The 18,217-nt window shown below is 41.8% G+C and overlaps 1 protein-coding gene across 1 annotated transcript in view; it reads right to left on the reverse strand.

Annotated features, from left to right (window-relative positions):
* Positions 1 to 18,217, reverse strand: part of XYLT1 (xylosyltransferase 1) — a 101,340-nt gene that overhangs the window by 57,048 nt on the left and 26,075 nt on the right. Inside the window, exons 3-4 of the mRNA XM_009281691.1 lie at positions 7,046 to 7,218; positions 6,195 to 6,397 (exon numbers count right to left, since the gene is read on the reverse strand). Of these exons, the coding sequence (XP_009279966.1) occupies positions 6,195 to 6,397; positions 7,046 to 7,218 (376 nt within the window). The remainder of the gene's footprint in view (positions 1 to 6,194; positions 6,398 to 7,045; positions 7,219 to 18,217) is intronic.

Below are 18,217 nucleotides of genomic sequence, written 5' to 3' on the forward strand. Positions count from 1 at the left end.
GGGGCACAGCCAGGACAGCTGACCCAAACTGGCCAAAGGGACATTCCATACCATGGGACGTCATGCTCAGTACATAAACTGGGGAAAGCTGGCTGGGGGGCAGTGACCGCTGCTTGGGGACTGGCTGGGCATCGGTCGGCAGGTGGTGAGCAATTGCATTGTGCATCACTTGCTTTGTATATTCTTTTATCGTCATCATTATTGTTATTATTTTCCCTTCCTCTTCTGTCCTATTAAACTGTCTTTATCTCAACCCACAAATTTTACTTTTTTTTCCAATTCTCTCCCCCATCCCACTGCGGGGCAGGGGGAGTGAGCGAACGCCTGTGGTGTTTAGCTGCCTGCCGGGTTAAACCACAACAGCCCAGTACATTATTCTAGTGGCAAGGCCTGCATTTCAGAGCAGCATCGCAACAGGTGGCTTTGTATGGGGTGTGAGGTCAAATTCAGCCGTGGAAAGTCAGTATCTTTTATACAGGCTTTCATGTCCAGCACCAGCTTACGTATTGCCAGGAAGGAAATACCTGTAAGAGACAGCTCTCAGTGGGACATAGAATTGTTAAATTAAGTCAAGTCAAATTGATGAGAAGTGAGGGAGGGAGAGAGGGAGGGAGGAACTACCTTTTGAGCCAATGGTTTTGGTGATCCTATTTGCCATTACACAGCTTCCATCAGCCCTGCTGGCTTTGGGATTTCTAAGTTCATAACCATCAAGAGGGCACAACTGGGCCTCAGACATTTCTCACAAAGCTGGAGTGCTGTATGTGAAAGTTAGGTTCTTTGTTCCAGTTCTAAGAAGAGATTTTCCTGCATTTCCAATATTGCATTTCAAGCCTGCACAGTGCAAAGGCTGAGAAGTTTTGCAAAAGCAGACGGACAGCTTGAGCCTAGTTTACTCACTCCATGCAAACTGTATTCTCTCACTTTTTTTCTCCCAGTCACCTGTTTCAAAGGTTCCGTCATTTGGTCAACTGCCCAGGTGAAATCTGGGCAGGTCATGGTAAATTTGACAGAGCAAAAATCATCCCTGATGTAGTTTATATAGAGTGGTAGTCACCCATATTTTGCAGGGGATGAATCTGGGCCAGTGGCTGAAACAAGGCAATTACTGTTCTCCCAGGTAGTTCTCTGGCACCTGAAAAATAACTTGAAAAAGTGCTGAAGCATTTTTCCCAAAGGTTGAACTTTCTAAAACCTGTTGGTTATAATTATTTCCACCTGCCACCAGAATGAAAACCTGAAGACCTATTCCCTCCACTCCCACCTTTTCACTCTTGGCAAACACTTTGCTGCCCAGGGACCTCGTTCAGAAGTCATCGCTTTGGTTTCCTATTAACCAATACTTCATCTGGATGCTTGCAGAGGAGAAGAATTTTAAATAATTAATTTTCCTCACAGCCATTTTGTCTTCAGTTTCTTTTCTTGATAGCCAAAGGCAGCAGCCCCGGTATAGCCCCAGTGCAGGACCTGGCCATGTAAGTTATTAGAGATGAAAGCTTTGAAGACGACAGATGAGTGAAAGGACAGCTTTATCACTATTAGGCTGTCTACCACATTCGGATTTGGCAGGAGTTCAAGTAAAACTGTTGATTTTGGGTGGTTATCTTTGCTAACAATTCTCCTAAAGAGTCACAAGTGTGGGTCTGCTGGATGAAATGCAGGACTGAGAGTCAGACTGCCTGTCTGCTGCTAGCTGACTGGGCTGGAAACATTGACCTGAGAAAAAGGTTTACCTACTTCAAAGGGCATCCCTCAAGTTTCTAAAGGAGCATTTAAATCTTTAGATGAATATTGCTATTTAGCATTAACAATGTTACCTTGACCATCAGAGGACAACACAATGAAACAAGAGCAGGTCAGTCAATAGTTCTTTGCCAGCTCATTCTTCTTAATTTCCGAGTGTGATTCTGACTGACAAAGATGATCTCCATAAATTACACCAAATTGGTACCTGTTTAAAGGACCAGTCCCAGTCAGATCATCCCATTTACTCCCTGGAGTCTGTAGCCACCCTTCCCCAGGAGCTGTTTCATTCAAGTTCCAGACCAAAACCTCTGTTGAATGTGTCTCATTTGACCGAGTCTTCACAACACAGGCTTTTATGGAAAATACAGCTATGCAACCTTTATCCTAAAATAGTGCCAAACAGCAAAACACAAGTAGTTTCACTGGGTTTCTTTTAAGTTCCTTTGTTATACCTGATTGCTCATAACTGAAAATGTAGTCCTATCTGCATTCCTGGCTCCATCAATAAGCCACTCTATTTTCTTACTATTCTGAAGCACTCCCCAAGCTTCTGCTAATAATTTTGCTTGACCTTTATTAAAGACCAAGCATTAGCTGGCAATTAGATTTGTTGATCCCTTTGGTGATTGAGGCTCAGTGATTTACTGTAAATTATAAATAGTTCAAATGTTTCATTATGTTTATTCTTTATATAAGCTTTGTGGCCAGGTAAGCACCGACATGACATTCACTGTTAAATGATCTCATTAAACTTCTTAATTTAAGTGGTGCAACACTTCACCTGCCACATTATCCAAGGACTCCTGCAACGCACATTAAACATTCAGCATCAATAGATGCTCTACCATAGTTCACCTTGTTGGGAGTGAAATTTCAGTCCCTGAACATAAGGTTGACTACCTGATGCTGTTTGTCAGAGACAATAAATAATGCAAATAGATACCCATGTAAAGTAAGAGGTTAAAGACATCAATAGCTTTCCCACGGAGTTTTGAAAGAGGCTCTCAAAAGAAAAGACTTTAAATCCTGAAAAAACGCCACTGAAATTAAAAAAGTTAAGGAAAAGGAAGGAAGGTGCTGGTTTCTTTAATTTCTTTATGAGTGCAATGACTGTGAGAGACGATTTCTTGAGAACCCTGAAGACACGTGCCCTTTTTTTATTCACAACCCCAGAGCAAAAGGAGGGGCAGTCACACAACCTCCCACCTCAGAGTCGCTTCTAGAGGTTTGTCTTTAGCCATTTCATCCCTCGTTTTCCTGCTGAGAATGTTTAATGGAGCTGAATGGAGTCAAGGTTGGATTATGCACCACATCATTTCACTTCGGCCAATAAATAGCATATTGCCTCATGACTAAAGGGAAGCACAGTATTTTTGTTGGAGGCGCCTTTATGTCCAGACTCTCTTTGCCAGCCATTTCTACTGCAGTAACAACTAGAAGCACATGGATTAGGGCCTCCTTTGTGCTAGGTGCTGGACCTACAGACTCCACTTCACAAACTAAACATTAAAGCATGAGGAAAAATAATAGGGGTTTCTGAATTTTCCTGGCTTGCGTATGCTTTATTTTACACATTTTTAATTGTTTCCCCCCCAAAATGAATGGGAGGGAGTATTTTTTTCCCCCGTCTTTATATAGTATGATCTTTGACATCTGCTTCTGGACGTTTCTTCTGAAGGATGAAGGACTCCTAGCAATTGTAATGTAGCCTGTGAACATACCAGACTGCTCCCCAGACAGATTTAGGCTTCATCATATAGTATTAACCCCACATAGTGAGTGTGTTTTTCTGACTTATAAGGCTGGATTAGCTTTTATTATCAGAATAGAAGTAGTAAAGGTTTCAGTGTTACAGATGGAATGGCAGATGGGAAGCAAAAGCTTAATGTGAAGCAGCTCTGGATAAAAACTATTAATCCACAAAATTCATATGTTCTTATGCAGGGAAACCTAGCAAAAACCACTGCAATATGACTATCCAGTGAGAGAAGTGTAATGACTAACCAGTGAGAGAAATGTAAACTGCCCCTAGCCCATTATCTGACAAATCATGGCATGAGGTCTGAAAGAAAGGAAAAAACCCTCAAACACCCTATTTATTATTTCCTGGAAAAACAATCAGCTCTCTATGGGGTATGCAGAGAGGTAATGCCTTCCTAAAGATTATAAAGTATATTAATTTATAGCATCTCCACTATGAAAATGAAATGGACTCATATATATATATGATGAGGTAATATTTTCCAGGGTTTATAGCTGTAATATTCCATATTCAAAAAAATTTAACAGTACCTATAAGTCACTGTCATTAAAGTTGTAGCACTGAAAAAGGCTTTTTACTTTTTGTTGAAGTGCATGGTGTGGAGAGGAAGCACATTTCCTGTATCAGTTCTGGTAACAGAACACTTTGACAGAAAGGGAAGCGAGCACTGCAGACGCCTGCCCGGCTGCCGAGAGCCCACCATGCAGCTCTGAGAACGGCTGCAATGGAGAAGCATGACCTTCAAGAATTTCCCCCATGAAGACACGAGCACCTGGAATTTTTCCAGCTAAATGGCACTTGTTTAGAGTTTGAATGACTGCAAGATACCACGGCATTATTACAAAGAATCCATTAACACTAAACTGACTACAGTCTACTCAACAAATCCTGTGATTGTTTATGGCTGTGTCTGTAAGTGACTGATCCCATTTGGCCTTGTGGTTTAACTTGTTCCACAGGGAACTAAGAGCAGTTGAGACCGCCACAGGTCATGGCGTCAGCATTACACGATGTTTAGGGTGGACTCAACACCACAGAAGGATAACTGGATACATCCGCTGGAACTAGTCTATAATTATACTAGACCTTCAGCAATTATTCTCCTACAATTAATCTTACTTGATTCAAAGTGCCACCACCTACCTCCTCATTTATGGTCTTGCATTAGTTTACTTTTTATCATCAGTGCAGCATTCCTCACCGGGAAAGTGAATGATAGGAATAACAAGCTAGCTTTTCCCAAAACTCAAGAGATATACAGAGAACTATATACTCTCCTTTACAAGCAAGGATAATATGTCAAAATTGTTAGGTCTCTTCCTGTTGGACACCAAAAGTGTTTAAATCAGATGCAACGTGAAATATTGTGATTTTTTAATTCAATCCCCATGTTCCAATATCAGTGCAATCTCTGTGACTCTTGTGCTCTTCCCTAATTTTTCTCCCCAAAATGTGTTGCATTTCACTGACAGTGCTTAGAAATGGGCACCAGCAATAAGGCCTTTTGTCAGTTCCCACAAAATCCTTCCTAAGGCATATGCTCGTGGTTTTTTTCATTTTTCACTTCAGTGGGGAGTTCTGTCTCAGTAGCAGCTTCAGGAAGGGACCCATACTTTGAAAGAGATCTTGTGGAAACCTAATCAGCAAAAGGCAGTGAAAGCATCTAATATATTTCTTTTCTATGAATATTAAAAGCATGTTATGTCATCACTCATCAGAAAATCGCCCAAGAAAGTTACTTCCCCTTTCATCGATACATTTCAACATACAGGGAAACAGAAGTCACAAGTAGAATTTCCTCTTTCCCTCTTCTTGATAATTCTTATAGCCTAAACCCAACAGTTTAAGGACACTTGTTTTTTTGGGGGGCTGGGTCTTTTTTGGGTGGGGTTTTTTTGTTTTGTTTTTTTTGTTTTTTTTGTTTTTTTACACGGACTATCTACTTTTGCACAATGTAGTAAACCTTACGGAATGCAGCTGTGGGGCCTGGGTTATGTAAATCCAGAAAGAATATAATTTCACTTAAAATCATGAGTCTTGTCATGTGGTGGTGTGTGACGTTCTTTGCCTGATGCCATGTGAATAAAGATATTCAGGCAACGGTTAGTGCTGAAGATATAATTGACTCCTAGCAACTTATTTGTCACTTCTACTATCGTTATCCTCCACAGAAAAAGTACTAAAAAAAGAAAGAGGAGAACATATACCTTCACTGAATCTATATTCATACCTTCAACACTTCTGAGACATCAAATCAAACTGTTGATCAGAGCCCTGGGAGGGAGGAGTCTCTCCATGCCGGGTTTCATTTGCTGAGCTCCAGTACTTCCTGCCACTTTACTCATCCTCTCTTGCAGATGCCCCTTGCTGGAAATAACAACTAAATAGAGCAGCTCCTGCTTCCTCAGTAAAGTGAAGAACCAGTGCTGCTAGCCTGCTCACAGCCGCAGTCCCTCCTAGGTAAGTGGCAGACACATGGAGTACAGTAAGGTGATTGTCTCCTTGGCTAAAGTGTGGCTGTCAGACACCAGCCTCACCAAGAGGAGTCTTCTGCTGTAAGACAGAAGAAACTGCCCCTCTGACGTCTGCTTCTTGCAGCACAGCACGGACATGTCATCCCTTATATCCTTCAATACATATTTCCTTTAGGAACAAAACATGTACATTCTTAAAATACTCATTGTACCTGATTGGGTAGTCGGCAGCACTGAGGTTAATGAAGAAATCCCATGGCCAGTCATTCATCTCCATTAAGTCCCTCATGGTCTGCAGGTAGGTGGACAGAAGACTTGCTCCTCCCCAGATAGTTGCCATTCTCCAAGAAGTGACTCTCACATTTGGGTACTGGTTGGCAAACTGGAGCACTTGCCGGTGCAAGTAATTGGATCGCTTTACAGGAGAAAAAAGTAATACATTCAAGTTACTCTGTCCAAAATTGTCCCTCCCTGTATTCACTAACCACCAACTCTACTTCTTGACTCACTGAGCGTTACCGTTGCTTTACCCTCACTTACTATGGCGCACAACCTTCTTTTGCTAAATGCTAATTTGGAAATGTACAGACACCCCTGTTTAATTCTTTTTATTACAACTACAGTAATCACTAATCAATGTAACTAGCTCTTATTTATCATTTGTCATCAGTAGATCCTGAAGAGCTTTCATAAAGGAGGTGACTGTTACTACCTCCCTTTTGCAGTGTGAAGTAAAGTAACTTGCCCAAGGCACCTCGGGTCAGCTCTCCATCCAGTGGGCCACCACTGTCAGTCTGCATCAACTTACCAATTACTGTTAACTAAATGTACAACAGACAGACATGGATAGATACTCATAGACATTTAAGGAGAAATGAAGGCTGTTACATAAAGAAGATAACAAGAAAGAAAAAAAAAAGAAGCTCCAAACATATAACAGATGGAGAGACAAAAAGTGACATGCACTCTATGCAGCAGAGGTAAAGAGAAGATGAAGAAGATGACAAAAATGGGTAGACTGACAGATGGCGAGACAGGCAATTTATAACCAGTGATATATTACCTTGTCAACATGAATGTAATAAAAATGGTCTTTATGGTAAATAGCCTTAAACATGCGTTGGAGCTGCCGAGAAGCTCTGCCATGAACAACCAAGACAAATGCGATCCTGACTGGGTTGGCTGGCATGTATTCTACGGAGTCCTCATCCCACTGTACATTGTTGTTGGCTTTTCCTGTTCAAAAACAAAACACAGGACATCTCTGAGTGTATCCACAGGGCAGGGCTGCAAAGAGCAGTACACATTTCACCTTGGCTCTTTCTTCAAAAGCAGTTTCTAAGGAGAAGTGAGAATTCACAAGGGGTGCCAGCCTGCGTGCCATCAAGATTATGCCCCTCTCCTCTGTCACCGCACAGGGTCATCACCCCCTGGGCAGCAGCCATGCCAGCCTTCCCCACGCAGCCCTGCCTGCGTGCCTCAACCCAGACAAGGCTGCATGAACACGGATAAGTACCCAAATGTTTATGAGTCGGACCAAGCTCTACCTGGGTACGCACATTTGCATCTTCAAAAGGAATTACCTCAAAGTTTCTAAGCACCGTTCAAAGTATTCAAAAAATGCCAAGGCCAACTTCCCCCCTGCTCCCCCAGAAACAAACCCCCCTGTTTATCAAAAAATGCTCATTCCCTTGATCAGCACAGCTCTGCTGAGAAGCTGGTGAAACTCTGCTACTTAACAGCTGCTGAAGATTATCTTGACTGATAGCATTTATTTGTAACAGCAGATGTATCCTGGAACATTAAATGGCAACCTGCATTTCTTCACTTCTTCACATAAGAGAGGGGCTCTTACAATCCTATTTAAAATTTACGTTCATTTTTATTTTAATGGAAGAATTTCTGGTCTCCATTTTCTAAAGCAAACACCGTAGTGTAAGGTTAAGACAGGATGTACTGATTAACTGAAGAGCTGGAGGGACATTTTTACTCAGGAATTTAAAGTGCTTTGTTTTTGGTTTGTGTAACAGCTCTTCAACTCAAAAACCTGAACACAATGTAAGAAAAATATAATTTTATCCAAAAACTGACATTCATTCTTCAGTTAAACAACCTCTCGAGTGCGCCGACCTTGTAAAGACATTTCTCAACAAAAATGATTTAAGAAGAACCTGAAATTTTGAATATAAGCAGAACAAGGAAGGAAAGTGCCTCAAAGCTCAAAAAAACCCTCCTGCCCCAATTTTCCTCTTCCACATTTTAAACTTTTTTCTTTTTTAAATGAATGGCAATATCGTCTCAAAAGTTACTTAGTCCCTTCCCCCTCACTCCCCCCAAAAGGTACAATTTTTCAAAGTCCTAAGATCTGAGTTGTTACTTTCGTTTATTTCCTCTAAAAGGTAAATCCATTTGACAATCTCAAAATGTCTGAACTTCTGATTATACTGAAAATACATATTTAATTATTGGAAATGCATGTGAACATGGGCAGGGCTCAAACCTTCATTTCCCACTACAAGTAAAGGTTTGGAAATGGCCATGTGTGAGCTGAACCAGCTAAAAGCAGCAGCTGACATCAGGTGCGAGAACGTTAACACACCTGCCTTCAACCATATGCAATGCTTTGGCCAAACAGGATACTTCAAACTCAATGCACACCTATGTTCTCAATAAATAACCAGCTCAATAAAACTCTCTGTCCAGGCTGGCAACCACAGGTGGGACAGGACTTTAACCTGCTTTGTTTGAAAGTGGTGTCTCCCCTGGCCTCCCAGAAAAACAGCAGCATTGGGTTTTACACTCTTTTATAGGAACTACTAATCACCTTTATTTTTTTCCTCACCATCAGAAAGCATGGGTTTTTTCCTCCCTTCCCAACAAAAGCCTGGTGAGCCAATTAAGTGTCCAAGTGAGTTAGAGATAAATTGCTGCCATTTTGCAGATTCCAGGTGTCCAGGGCAGATATTCATCATATTAGAGATTAGAATTTCCTAACTGACTCAAATTTGAAGGGGGCTCAGGAAAAGACCCTCAGCAAACTTGGGAGTATAAGAGGTGGATCTTCTAACAAGCTAACGAAACCCTCAGGTTTGAAAGAAGCATGAAACCTTGAGGAGCTCCTAGCTCAACCATCCTCTTTTCAACTTGTCATGGATCATCTGTTTGTTCCTGAAAACACCAAGGAGCGTATCTGGATAAGTTGTACCCAGTTTCTGCACTAGTGCCTTTTGGGATGCCCCCATTCTCCTCCCACCTCCACGTACCCGCCATCCCAAGACTCCTTTTGCAGACAGTGGGGACACAATAGGCTTGTGCTAGGTTGCAGGATGAACTTGAGGCTGCACCTGGGCACAGTTATCAGACAGCATGAGTACAGCCATGAAGACCACTGCACCTTCCAAAACATGTCCTACAGTTATTATAAAAATATGCTCATGTCTGTTTGATTTGATACAAGGAAGAAGAAAGAAGACATTTGCCAAGTGTGAAGAGAGAGTAAGTGAGAGGGAGAGACACTTTTTCCCAGGTTTTGGAAACTGGAAAAATACGTTAATAAAAGTAAACAATACCAAAAGCTTTCTTTTAAAAAATGTATTAATTACAAAACAGAAGTTGGACATAGAAAAAAGACCTTTGCCTAATCCTTCTTGTTGCATCTTCTCCTTATTAAAGGGAGAATGCTCAGTTCTACTGTTTCTCCTGCATAGCTGATGAGCTTCCCAATGTGTGCGCTTAGAGCTTTTGCACAGCGACAGGGACAGAAATGGACTGTGAAAGAAAGAAAACATACTTGCAAGGAGAACTGACGGGAATGAAAGGCAATTGCAATTGCTAAAACAACCCATTTTTCTTTTAAACTGCTTTGATTTCAAGCTGATGATGTCCCATCAATGGACTCAAATATTTTTAGTGGTTTTCATTACATTTTTGGATACCTCTCTTCTGAAATTAGTGGCTTTCTGCAATGATATGTAGAAGGTGAGAGGAATTTAAAATAGCCATATTGTGGTTCTTTCATTTTAAACTAACTTGCTTTCAATACCCACACTATAATTTATCTAGTAGTTACTGAGAACAAAATCCTCACGAATTTTCACCTGAAATGCCACCTCACTTCATTGGGTTTCTCTAATAAATTCCTCTAGTGACTTATTTTCCTCTCTGCTATTCTCCTACTCTAACCTCTTCTTCCACACGCTCCTTCCTTCATTCTCTTTTAGGTTTAGGTTTTTATAGTCCCATTTTCCACCTGCATGCTATTATGGCTTCTTTAACCTAATCCTATTCTTGGCCGCCGGGAACTTCACAAAGGTAAGAATGTTATATTTTTTCCATCTGTCAGAATATCTGCTACTTCTGCTCTATATTGTTACTTCCCTGGTTTTAGCCTGTGGCTGATTAGCACCCTCTATTTTGCAGACTACTCCATTGATAAAGAACCAGCCTGGTTTGCAAATAAGATGAAATTGGCAGGAAACATTCAATTGAGTATCTGCTTACTGAAAAATACAGTAGGACTTCAGAGCTGTATGAACCATGTCAAGATCTGAATAGCTCTAGCCACTGCATTTCTATAAAACTTGTGCATACCGAAGTCTTGCACATCATGTTAATGCCTGCATATTAATGACCTGCCTCTCATATAGCAGCACATCCCCTTCTGGGTGTTAGGACAGAAGACACACGAGATGCATCAGATGATTTCACTTAACATTGTACCATTCAGCAGTGATAAAAACCTAAAGGGATTTTAAGGTAGTACTTGCATTTGATAGCTACTTCAGTGCCATCACTACATCGCCATTTGCCACATGCACTAAAGCTCACTCAGGGTGCTAATTCAAGTGGCCTCCACCCTCAGTCACTTCAGTCCAACAAAAAGCAGTTGCCGAGATCACCTTTCTCTCCCTGGTCCCAAACAGCCCTCGACAATATTTTCACCTCTGTTCACTTTTTTCCTTCTCGCCCACCAGGTACAGAGGAGTCACGGGCAGCTTCCTTCCTCTGCGGCACACCCTACACTCAGCCTTTACTAACACCTCTCCACATACCATCGTCTGCCTTTCCAAGAAAAATGAGTCAAGCCAACACAGGAGAATTCCCACCTTCTCTTCCTGCACCGGTCGCTTGGGGCAGTCTCAGTGGGACTGAAGCTGCACCCCATCTCACCTAGAAAGCTTCTCTGAGTGTGGGCGTTGCCTGTCAAGTGAACTTTCCTCCGTGTTTAGGGAATTCCCTTTTTCTAGGTTAACTTACACAGATCGGTGTTTTATAAAATGTAATAAAAAGCCCACAAAGTTAATACAAGGTAAAACAAAAACCATAAAGAATATTATGTTACAGTTACATCTTGAGAGCACAGCTCTAGCCCCGGAAATAGCTTTGCACGTATGGGTGAGTGAGGAGAGTGAATGGAGTGTCCTCTTTATGGCCATCTGGCACAGGTGGAACAGTAGCTCTGGCCTGGAAGGAGCAGGGCTTGTCTTAAACTTCCTCAGAGTTTGCCGTTTCATTACGCAATGGAAACGGTGGATATAAGAGTGACTTCTCATGCTGCCTTGCTTCAGAGAAACTACCACATGGAACATCAACAGAAGTGGCAGTGCTCACCCAGCTCATAACAAACATTTTCTAGCCCTTGTATCAAAGCGTATTTATTTTGCTATCCTACACTGAAAACAAAATGCAGCATTTTGCTCTGTGACCAAATGCCTTTCACAAACTTACTGAGAAAAGCGACAGTTGCCCTTCTGGCTTCCTGCTCAAAGTGTGACAGGACTGACATCAACGTGTGTTAGCAGAAAAACCCGTACCTAATTTTGCAGGTAACAGGAGAATCTCAGCTCTAGTGCAATTTCAACTTGCACTTTCTAGAGCCCAGAGAAATCAATACTCATAATTAAGAGTTTAATCTTCAACTATTGCAGTATTATTAAATGCCAGAATAATAAACATAGTGCAATCATTTTCGTATTTGTTGTGGTGCCACATTATGCTCAATCATCCACCAGTATAACTCAGAGCCAACCTGCTAATCTTTTACTTCTCTAGCAGCACAAAGCAATTTTTTAATGAATTTTGTGAGCCGTATTATTTTTTGTAAATCAATCCATCAACTTCTATTCTCAACTTGCTATTTGTCTGGGCCATTCAACAGAATACCTCTGCGCAGAGATACCTGGATGCTGCTGACTTCACCTGAACACAGCTGCGTGTGTGTACTCTGCCTTGATAGCAAGAATCAATGGATAGAGGACATTGGAAGAGTTATTGCTGTGTAGTTCAGCACGCTATTTACTGCTATTACATCCATAAATGCAATCAGAAGCCCTGTCATTATAGCAGGAGTATTAGCCATAATCACTCCAAAGAGGCAGAGCTCTGCAGTCCCTACTTGAACTCACAGGAGCAGCCCCATTCCCTTCAGCGGGACCATTTCTGCAACAGCCAGCTGAGTGGTAGTTGCCGAACTCAGATTTCCACTATAAACTCCTTCTTTTCAATTGCTCACACCTCATAACAACACAGCAGGTTGAAAATTTCCAGGCTTTGCTTTCGTCTGAAAATGGTTTCCAATTTGGTTAGAACAAAAACAGTTTTGCCTTGTTCAAATGGCGACAAGACAAAAAAAACCCCCAAACCGTATACATTCCTTCATCTAGAAAACACAATTTTTGTAACAGACCTAGCAAAAGAAGTAGCTGAAGTTATACAAAAACAATAAAAAACTTCACTGAGCAATTTACCAGTGAGCCATCAGGACCTGATGAGAAGTCTTTGTCTGAGGGCTTGATAATAGCAACATTTATCTGGACTTACCCAGAACTCTTGCTGGAGTTAAGGCCCAATGATCCATTACAGCAAGGGCCTCATTTGCCATCAGGCTTGAGGGGGGATGTTGTATCTTCCCGCAGTACCCTCCAGCAAAGACACTTTGCACAGGCAAGGTAACTCCTGAAGCACAGCATGTGTTAATCATACTTAGATGAAAAAGCAATTTTTCCTATGCCAGGACCTAGAAAACTATCTTTAGCAACACTAATCCCAACTTTGGAAAGCCAATTTTTACCTCCAGTCTAGGAAATGATTCATGGTGGCCCCTGCGGACATCTTTAATGAAAGAAAAAATTTTAGGTGAGCACCTTTTTTGTTTTGTTTTGGTTTTTTTTTTTAATTATTATTACTATTTATATGTGAAATGCCCACTGGTCTACTCACAGTGTAGAAGACCCCTCTGGCAAATTGGTATTCACCAAAAAGTGGGTTGAGCAGCATGTGCAATTTTGGTGAAAATGTATACTGACAACCAACCAGCCACACAGAGCTTTGTGTATCACAGACAGGTCCTGCTCGCTGCATTATTACTATATATGTGAAATGCCCACTGGTCTACTCACAGTGTAGAAGACCCCTCTGGCAAATTGGTATTCACCAAAAAGTGGGTTGAGCAGCATGTGCAATTTTGGTGAAAATGTATACTGACAACCAACCAGCCACACAGAGCTTTGTGTATCACAGACAGGTCCTGCTCGCTGCAAGGCCATCGCCTGCTTTCCTGTGCCTCTAAGAAGCGGCATGAGCTGATCGTGTCCAGCATCTCAGGGCATCAGCACCTTTGCGTGCCAGCTGAACCCAGCACATCCACCGCCCAGGTCAAAGAGGGGCTGGGTTTCACCTCTAGCAAAACAAACCAAGTTCCTGACGAAGATAATTAGCATGACCGGTCATACGTGTGGCTTCTTTTGTGGGTTTTAACTTGCTCAGCAACGTAGGAGAGGTGAAATCAGCTGAGAAGATCTTCTGTGCAACTGTCTCCAGGGCACAGGGATTTGAGAGGGGTGCTTATGGTTTACAGATTGAAACGTTGCTAGTTATGTTCTGTAGATGTCCTTAAAATTGCTGTTACCCATACTTTTTAGCTGTGAGTTAGCATTGAGTACTTTGGATAAAATTTCAGAAATCATGCTGCTATTGAAAAGTGGATATTCAATTTTTTTGCACTAATGTTTTATCTCAACAACCCCGCTCTAGTATTTTTCATTCTCAGACTCTACCATGAATTACAGAAGCAATTTATGATCCTCATAAGTTCATATGATCAAGCAAAAATCAATGCAAGGTAGGCGGGAAGCAGCGAGACGTAATTTACAAGCACTCAATGACTAGTTCATTTAACATTAAAGAGACAGATTTCAGTCGTGTTCTTTCCATGCTGAGCAGAAGCCCCGGCTTGGAACAAAGGGGCTGCTGATGCAGGCATTCTGAGTCTGCTTTAATAATTTCAGAGGGTGACAGTATAAACTTAGGGCAGTCAGAGGAAAAGAGCCACTGCCTTACAGCTGGACACTTCCCTTCAGGAGATCACTGGAAGTTTCTCTACAGTGAGTTTGTGAACTGATAAGCAGCTCTGCATCCCTGCAGAATTTAATATAAAAAGGGAAATTCTCTTTCATTACAGATTTACGTTGAGTTCTGCTGCAACCTCTGTGCTGGAGAGATTTCTATCTTGTCTATGAACAGAAAAATAAAGTGCATGAAAGAAGGAAGGTAGGAAGATAGAGTACACGTGTAGAACTGTTTCATATTCACAACTGGATCATAAGATGAGGAATTGTTTCTAACTTTTCCCAAGGAAAAAAAAAAAAAAGATAAGATAATTTTCTGATTTGGAATTTGAAAGAAAACATTTCCATCCCAGCTTTGTCATCCTTCTGTTATAGCTATTTAACATTTGTGCTGCATGCACGACTTCGAAGACTCACTCAAGAACCCATTGGGGCAGGTATCATCCATTAAGCAAATCCAGAAAGACACCCTGCACCAGAAAACTTTGTGGATGTTTTTCACATGATTTGAAGGATTCATTGTAAATGAAGACATGTAAGAACCTTGAGAACAAAGACAGAAATCTTTTGTATCACAAAATCCGTGAAAGCAGTTGGGATAACACAGGACTGTTCAAAATCAATCTCAGTACAGAACGCCAGGTTATGTGTATGCGTGCACGTGTGTGTGCACTGTGCAATGTGACAGCACATTTATATCCACTAAATTTAAAAAAAAACCCCAAACCAAGAAACCCCCCCAAAACAGGGAGCATTTGGGTTTAAGCAGCCTGCCATATTTCAAACAAAAACTTCATTCTGTCTTGCAGTCTGTCTCAAGTAGTTACTGAAATCATTTTTATGATTTGCAAATGACCGACTAATTATCAGATACCGCTATACTGCACTTGCAACACACACTAAACTTAATTTACTACAATACTTATCTAGGCAGGCCAATAATCTCAGTAACAAGCTTGCTTTTCTGACTATTCTAATTATGAAAATGGTAGCATTCCTGGGAGACAAATCTCAATTATTTGTAGTTTTGCTGGAGTGTGTTAGCCAAGCATTTTCTCCCTTTTCCCACTGACTCTCATGAATAAATAAATAACACTCAAAAGCAACAATAAATTAATTAATGTTGAATTAGAATGAATGTCCTAATAATAATATTCATCATATCAATTAACAGCCAATTAGCGCATCATGATCAGTGTTATTAGGATGAATACAAAATGCCTTCTAAGTCAGCATTAGCTTATTTTTACTCTATTCAGTGACATTACTGGACTTCAAAGAGGTAATACAAAGCAGATCCAACAACAGACACAAATATTCCTTGCAGACTATTCACTCCTCCTGCACCCTATACCTTAGTTCAACTTAACTTTTGGGAGGTAAGACTCTTGGAAACCACAAAAAAGAGAAAGACCACTATTTACAGGTACCTGTACCATTACAGCCCTAAGAAAATGCTCTAATAAAAGAGAGATTTTTCCAGCTTGGCTCTTGGGACTAACCAGCAGCCCATTCAGAGTGGGACCCCCAGCTCAGAGTCAAAACTTGTGGAGACCAACCAGCTAATCACCGAAACCAGGAGTAATTCCTGAATGCGCCAGTTCTGTCACAATACGCTCAAGACAAAAGAAAAAAAAGCAGTCCTGTCTTTCATAGTTAACACATAAGGTGTGAAGGTTTTCCTAATGTGTGGAGCCACCCTCCTCTCCCAGCGAGCTCACCGCAGGGCGAGACACTTCATTCAGGTCTTGTGGCCCAAGAGCTGGCTCCCACCCAGCAGAGTGACTACTGTCAGGGAAACCTTGGCCTCATTAGGAGGGGAGAGGTTACAGAAAGCAAGCAAGCAGTGAAAGGGTTGAGATGAGGCATGTGTTTAGATATCTTACCCACCACTGATTGTTGCTAAGGATGCTCCTTTCAACAGTCCAAAACTGATGAGAACAGGAATTTGTCAGACGAGATAAGTCATCCCACCACTCCCAAGAAAACTGATGACACAAACCCAAACCGAAGCATTTATAAAACCTCATCTACTACTTGCATTTTCTGGACACAGCTACAGCCACACCAACAGCACTCTGGCTTCTACAAAAACAGCACCGCAGCATTGGGAGGTACCCACTTCCTCTGGGCAGCTTGTTTAGCTGGTGCATGCTATAGGTCACCGGCTACCAGCACATCCTTCTTGGAGAGCCCCCGCCAGGGCTGCTGGCGATCGAGCTGCCTGCAGTCCCCTGCCCCTCTGATCATTGACAGTGGCGAGATTCACACTGCCCAAGTGCAGCAACATAATTTAGGTGCCTAATTTAACACATCAGCCTCTCCAAACAGTCTGTGGAGACAGAAGGACTCTCCAGAGGCTGTTCAAGCAATGGCAATAGAGGCAGAATTGGCCAGAGTGGCAACAAGGCTCCTTTACAAGGCTCCTTTCTGCTGACAGACTCAGGTTTCTCTCAGGCGATAGTGGTGGACCACATGTACAGCAGTCTCCTCCTGGTACAGTACAGCTGTTGCCTGGGGACATGGGTGATGGCAGCTCAGAGGAAGCCCAGAGGTGCTGCCAGGTCCTCAGTTTGCCCTCAGGGAAACGACTACTGATTTAGGTGGCCTGAATTACACACCAGAGGATGCCAGCCCTCTCGCTGCAGATGGATTACATCCCAACTTGGACACCAATGACAGGCTCACCGCCATTCGTGCCAAAACTGACAATGGGCTTCAGAGTTAGCTCTTCTCTACACTGAAGCACTTCGCTCCCTTCCCTGCTGGAGAAGCCTTTACATTTCTTGTGCAGGACAAGAAGAAAACATAGAAAATGTCCTTATTTCAGTTCAGACTTTCTCTTCTGCCTCAAATCATCAGCAAGTTTAATCCTTCAAGGAACAGAAACTTGAAAGCCAACCAGTTACTACAGAGCGACCAAAGCACACGTTAAACAAGAAAGTAACAATATCAACATAACAAATCCCAAGCATAATAGCAATAGAGCTCTATCAAGGCTCGTACCTCAAATTAGCATTTGAAACAGCCTTTGCTGATTCCAGTGCCTGTTTCTGTGTTTTGCAGTGTGTTTGGAGACTGGCACATCCATAACCTTTACTCCATCTCTTCCTGTCATGCTCACAGCACGAATAATCAATAAGAAGTGAAAACATAAGCAATTACATAGTTAAAATAAGTCTCTACTTCACACAACCTCCCAGGAGATATTTATGTACTGCTGAGACTACTAAGAAATGAATAGGTAGATAAAAGCATGTTTGTTACCTGCCTGATCAATGTCTTCCCATTCTGTTTTACTGTGCTGTCGTTTTTCAAGTCCTATGTAAAGTATCTTTTCCCCAGATATTCTTAAGAAATGAACAGTTAATCATTATAATCAGTTGGTGTAAGGCGAGGACCAAGTTAATTTATACCATATGAGGATCTGGTCTGCTAACTCAAAATTAATCCTTCCTTTGAGATTCCCATTACATCTGTCTCCTCTTTTTTGAATGCAGAATTGGAAGGACAAAGTCTGCCTTTATTCTGTGCCCGAGATAATTATGAACATAATGTTGGAAACAGACCAAAAAAGTCAAGACTTTCACAGGTATTTTACATAGCTAGTTTGAAAAGGTCTAGTTAGGTACCAAGAATAAAGACTGACACTAGCAAAAGTGAAAATAAAACCACATACCTGTGCCTTGTGTCCATGTGCCCTTGGGCCCCTCACTACAAGAAGGACATCAAGGTGTTAGAGCGTGTCCAGAGAAGGGCAACGAGGCTGGTGAGGGGTCTGGAGAACAAGTCTTATGAGGAGCGGCTGAGGGAGCTGGGGTTGTTTAGCCTGGAGAAAAGGAGGCTGAGGGGAGACCTCATCGCTCTCTACAACTACCTGAAAGGAGGTT

This window comes from Aptenodytes forsteri, unplaced genomic scaffold, assembly GCF_000699145.1.
Source record: "Aptenodytes forsteri isolate BGI_AS27 unplaced genomic scaffold, ASM69914v1 Scaffold84, whole genome shotgun sequence".
NCBI lineage: Eukaryota > Metazoa > Chordata > Aves > Sphenisciformes > Spheniscidae > Aptenodytes > Aptenodytes forsteri.